The sequence below is a fragment of the Limulus polyphemus genome, unplaced genomic scaffold (assembly GCF_000517525.1).
Source record: "Limulus polyphemus unplaced genomic scaffold, Limulus_polyphemus-2.1.2 Scaffold1433, whole genome shotgun sequence".
Taxonomy (NCBI): Eukaryota; Metazoa; Arthropoda; class Merostomata; order Xiphosura; family Limulidae; genus Limulus; species Limulus polyphemus.
In genome coordinates, this window is record NW_013667043.1 from 160,433 (window position 1) to 166,432 (window position 6,000).

At 32.5% G+C, this 6,000-nt stretch overlaps 1 protein-coding gene across 1 annotated transcript in view; it reads left to right on the forward strand.

Annotated features, from left to right (window-relative positions):
• Positions 1–2,323, forward strand: part of LOC106463539 (thyroid receptor-interacting protein 11-like) — a 101,105-nt gene extending 98,782 nt beyond the window's left edge. The window contains exon 12 of the mRNA XM_013923584.2: positions 213–2,323. Within this exon, the coding sequence (XP_013779038.1) occupies positions 213–545 (333 nt within the window). The 3' untranslated portion in view covers positions 546–2,323. The remainder of the gene's footprint in view (positions 1–212) is intronic.
• Positions 2,324–6,000: the final 3,677 nt, after the last annotated feature.

The following is a 6,000-nucleotide window of genomic DNA, read 5'->3' on the forward strand; positions in this document are numbered from 1 at the left end:
GAAAACAATATAGATTAAACAATTAGTTTCTTAAGCAATAATAAAAATTTATAGTTTTGTTTCCTGGCTTTTTTTTTCTTGATATTAAACATTCAAATTGTTTTTTGTTTTGTTTTAATATTGCAATCTGATATGGTGTAAATTTAACAGAAATATTTAATTCATTATGAACATGTTTACGGCAATGTATCTAATAACTTTGTTAATGTCAGTCTTTTTCAGCACTTTTTGTACAGTTTCTTCAGAATGAATCACAGCTTATACGTCAAGTTAGTCTACCTGCTGAAGAAATGGCAATGGAAGTTACAAATAAAAGTATTACTACAGGTCGTCCTGTGAGTAACTATGTGTCTGTAGTGACCACCAAAAAGGATAATTCTGGAATATCGCAAGCCACAAAAAATGTATCTGTTTTGTCCTCTGGTGACCACTCTAAACACCCTTTAATGAGACCAATGCCTACAAGCCTTCCAACATTAACACCAGTACCAGTAGTTCCAAATCATTCAGAAACTAATACTTTTCTCAGAGAAGTTCTTAAATAGATTATGGTCAACATGATGTAAGAGTAAAGGAAATTGAATACTGATGAAAGTTATGAATTACATTAAGGATAACTGTAGATAATTATATATGACGTTAAAGTCGTATTAGGATCATTCCAAGAGATGTAAGGACAACTGTTCACATGTAAATAAATATTAAAGAATTTTGTATAATTAAAAAGCAATGAATCTGTTTTCATTTTAAAACAGGATTAACAAGTAAATGTACTGATTAACAGTTAAAAATTGTAAGAAAATGATTTAAAAAATGATGTTATTGGCTAAGTGTATTATTTGAATTTTCAAGAACTATAAACTGTTTTTGAACTTAATAAAGTCAAAATGATTATTACAAATAAATAATGAAATTTATGTGTAGGTTTGAAAGATAGTGAAATACAACATAGTACTCTTAATTAAAGATATATCAGAACCAAAATAAATTTGTATAACAAAAGAATTCTACTATCATAATTTTAAGAATGCTATATTTGGAACAGACATTTCTTATAATGAACAAAATAATTAGATCTAAAGGGAATACAAATTTTAAGCAATTGCATAAATATAATGTTTGATTCTGAATTATACAATTTAATGATGAAATTATAATTTTTGTTGTTTAACTCATGGGCCAAGCATGGTCCGGTAGTTAGCAAGCAGAACTGTGGAGCTGAGATTCTGTGGTTTGTGTCCTGTTACTGCCAGAAAAAAAGATAAAAAATGCTGTGCACTTTGGGGCCATAGTTGCATTATGAGAATGCATTATTCAGTCTAATAAGAGTTGTTGGTGGGTGGTGTTGACTAGTTGCCTTATAGGAATGGCTTAAATAGATAGGCCTTGTGTAGCTTTGTTCAAAATCCTACAAAAAAACTTATTCAGATGACATAAAAGTGGTACTAATTCATATAGGTGCCACTATAGAAAACTGTCTGCTGTGAAAGATGACCATATCAACTACATAAACAAATAATAATTCTGTGTACTTGATTTTGAATTGAACAAACAGTTTTAGGTTTTCCTATTCTTAATGGCAGTGCATTGCAATACTTTTTTGCTTCATTTTTTATTTTTCTTTCAGAAATGTCTTTTCTGATATAAACCAAAATTGCAAATTAAGATACTCTGCCATTGGCCAAAGTGTAAAATTTTAGTGATGGAAAATATATCAGACTAGTTAACTATACTTGCCTGTTATCAGGCTCAAACTTTACAAGCTGCCCATGCTTGAAAGTGCAGTTCAATTTTTTATAAATGTTTATTATTATTGAAATTTTAAATTTTCTAGGTCTGGTATGAAACATTAATAATTAACTGGGGTTAGAACAACATGCAGCTGTACAGGATTTCTAAGTTTCAGTGAGAAACTTTAACTAATTTTCAATAAAGAAGCCAATTTAAGAATTAGCTATTAAAATCATAGTATTATTGAGGTTAACTTTCCTTTTTTTAAACATAAATTGTTTATTTTTATATACCAATTTGTTGATAATCCTTCTCTGATGTAATGTGTATTTAAGTACTGTTTCTGGGATATGTTTATGTTGATAGTTAAAGAATATGCAACTAATAAAGTAAAACATCAGTCTGAATTTGTAAACTTGACATTAAAAGTATCATACTGATTATATAAGAATTCATCATCTAGATATGAAAATAATGTATACCTGCAAATTTTTCAATATCAGCCATTGTTGCATTAAACCATCTATCCCTTCATCAGTTTGTTGTCTGAAAGCATTGTCTTATGTAATATAATGAGTTTAATAAACATGAATAATTACACTTTACAGTTATGTGGAATTTCATAGTGTGGAATATCTATGAAGTGAAAATAGAAATGGATTTCATTAATAGGCTTAATCTGGTAACTTGTGTGAAAAGGAAAAAAGGCACATGCAGTGTTGTAGATAACAATCATAAACTTTACTATCTTCTTTTAGACTACAAGTCTAAAGGGAAATAAAAGAAGACTGGAATGTTATGACAAAATAACAGCAAATGAAACCATTTAACTTAATCTCATCAGGTGTAAAAATAAAATATCATGCATCTTGCTTTAGTCACTTGCTAGATGCTTTCAGATCTGATATGGCACTTTGGAAGTCAGATAAGAGACTAACGAAAACTACCAAACCCAGCTAAAAGTGGCATCACTTCTGATAGCTAACTAACTGCATTAACGTACACAGTCAGGTCAATAACCCCACAATGCCAGCTTAAGTGCTTACTAACACCAACTGCTCAATGAGAAGACAGACTGTTTAGATTCAAAACATTTATAAAGGTGACGTATGCCAAACTTGCATTTATAAAGATACAAATTTAATTATTGATTCAAAATTAGAATCCCAGGAAAAGTGCTAAACAAACTGTAAGCTGGAGTCATGGGTAATTGTGATGTTATCTTATCACAACTCCTCAAAACTTTATCTTGGCTCATTCTCAAGGCAAATAAAATTTAGCTCTATACCCAGACCATGGTCTTGTGCTTAGCATGCTGGACTGAGGGTCCACGGTTCATGTCCAGTTGCTGCAAATAAAATAAATCGATAAAATTTAACATTGCACTTAGATGCTGTGGGTGCAGTATAAGAATGACACTCAACACAATTTAGTCAGAGTAACCAAGAGTTAAATGGTGAGTTCTGTTGACTGCCTTCCCTACATTCTATCAGTTCAAAATTAGGGAAGACTAGCACAGAAGTTCATTGTGTAGCTTTTTGCAAATATGTGAAAAGAACTTTAATATGAAATCAGTATGTGTCTTTGCCCATTGTGATTCCAGTTATTCTGATCTAGGTCAATGCAATTCAAAGTAATAAAACCAAAGTGTGAAATATATGTGATATACACAATGTACAGTAATAAACAACTCAAAGAAACAGTTTATAATAGAAACAAATCTAAACAGAACATGCATGATAATGAAAGAAAATACATATGAACAGATATGTTCTCCCAAAGCTATTCCTTGATCACATTTAAAGCAAGAATGGAAGAGTTGTAGTTGATGAGCAACACTCCCTCGTGCTTTTTTGTAGGTCCAGCTGGGATTGTTGTAACTGTTTCTTATTTTGTACATGTTTACCACTGGTTTGGTCAAAGTAAAATAATCTCTGATCAGCACTTCAGACTTATTTCATTTTGGACTTTGGATTGATAAGCCGAAATCTGGTGTGATGAGAATGTGGAGTGGTCAATGCTTCTGTTTTTCTATTGGGACTGATTTTGAGGTTTTACTATTAAAGTCTTAATTGGTGAGGTCCTCCAGCTGCATCTCGGCTGGGGCTAGGCGTGCCATGGTGGTTAGTACGTTAGGCTGTAAACCAAAAGGTCTATGATTCAAGTTGTGATCCCACTGAACATACTACATGCTTTCAGCTCCATGTGTTTTAAAAGTGACAGTCAATCCTACTGTTCTTTTCAAAGAAACAGACAAAGCCCTTGTCGTAGTAGATGCTACTAGCTGTTTTCTTTCCTTCTGGTCAGATGGGGTCTCTGACTTGATCATTTAACACATAAATGCAAAAAATACTACTCAGGTTCAACGTTCCCATTTCACTCTGGCTATATGTCCTCCACTATAAGCATAGGTTTTGTAGTTAATTGAAAATTAAAGTGATAAAGTGTGCAAATATTTGACCTTTAATTCAGCAGTGCATGAACTATCAGTTCTGGCTTGAGTAATTTGTTATTGTTTAAAAGTCCAAATTTCAGCATAGGATAAAACCATAGGATTACTAATTGAAGAATAAAATATGATAATATAAATTATACATGGTCAACCTATTGTGAAGCAGCATCTTCCTCTGTTCATAAACTAAATGACCATACCAGACATGGAAAAGAGTGGAAACACAATAATTGTCTCATGTAAGCCAATAGTCATAATAATCTTCTTGTAGAGCTTTGAAGATAAATGAAAAACTGTATCTCCAACCATGGAAGCCAACTTCAGAGTCTAGTTACTAAGGGCAAAGTGCTAGTTTTCTGGAATTAAGCCTGCAGACTACAGTTATTGTGCTAACTTTCTCGAAATGTTGGTGATTACTGAAGTCAAAGGAATATTTTAAGTAAGTGAATATTTTCTCCCCAACTCATGCTGTGAGTTAAAATATGACATTTTGCATAGCTTTCAATTTTTAAGTGCAACCTTTTGGCTTAGTTGCTAAAAACTAAAAAGAATCTGAAAGTGATCACTACATGTAGTCCAACTATAGAAGGTTCTGGACAGGAGCAAGTAGCTTATAGTTAAAAGTATATAAAATTCCAAACATTTTGTAAGTGAACTTTTCTTACTTAAACACCTAATGTTGTGCAAACCAGTTTTAAAAGACTACAAACTAAAGATAAACTATTTAAGGATAGTTAGTATTTAGAAACATTAGGTGATTCATGACATATTACCTTATCACGCAGTGTCACACAAATTGTTTGAAATACAAATGTATGTATATTAGCTGGAGTACCTATTCCCCTGGATGGAAGTTATGTAAATTCATGATTAATGAAAGGTTATCTTGGGACATGAAAAGTTGCTTCCCTTATATGCAAGTGTAAAAAACGTGGATAAAAACTGCAAAACTGAAACCACAAGTTTGCACATGGACCCAACAAACCTTCATGCCAGATTTAGTGAAGATCCATCTACAGGGGGCAAAGTAGTGTTAAAAAATGCCCATAAAACCACAAAAATGCAAAACTGAAAATTTGTATGTACCCCGCATGAACCTAATGAACTTCCATACCAATTGTGGTGAAGATCCATCCATGCGAAGTAGTTACATGGACATACAACAGACAGTACTATTATATTTATATACATACACTGTGATTCAAAAGCCCATTGACAAGGAATTAGTTAAAAATGGAGAGGAATATGAATTTGTAGTTATAAGTTCATTCAAGGTCTTGTCCTTTGGAAATTTCATTAGTAGGCATCATATGCCCAAAATGTTAATGGAAAAGGTGTTAATAATAACAAATGAAATATAAAATTATCAGAATCTCTCCTCACGAACAATAGTTACTGGCATAATGAGTTGTGCTACAGAACATAGAAATCTGACCATAGCCACAAACCTAGGTTTGAAACACAAAGGTCAGAATTTTACAAAAGCAGGTCATTGTAACTGTGAGAGATCCAAAACATTTAAAAGTATTAAAATCCCCACATAAGGTAACACACAAGCATTGTGCTGTAGCTGCTGCAGTATTCAGTTAAAGAACAGTTTAACATGTCTCTCCTGTATGGGGAGTGTCAAAAGAATGCCCAGGCTACTGTCAGATTGTATGCCTAACAGTTTCCAAATAAACATCATTCTAATTTAGATATAGGTGCAATGCAAGCGTACCAAAGACAGCAATCAGTATTAACAATGGAGGCACCATACTGGTATTTGTCACATTTCAGCAGCACCTTGAACATAACTATTGATTGTTTGCCACCAT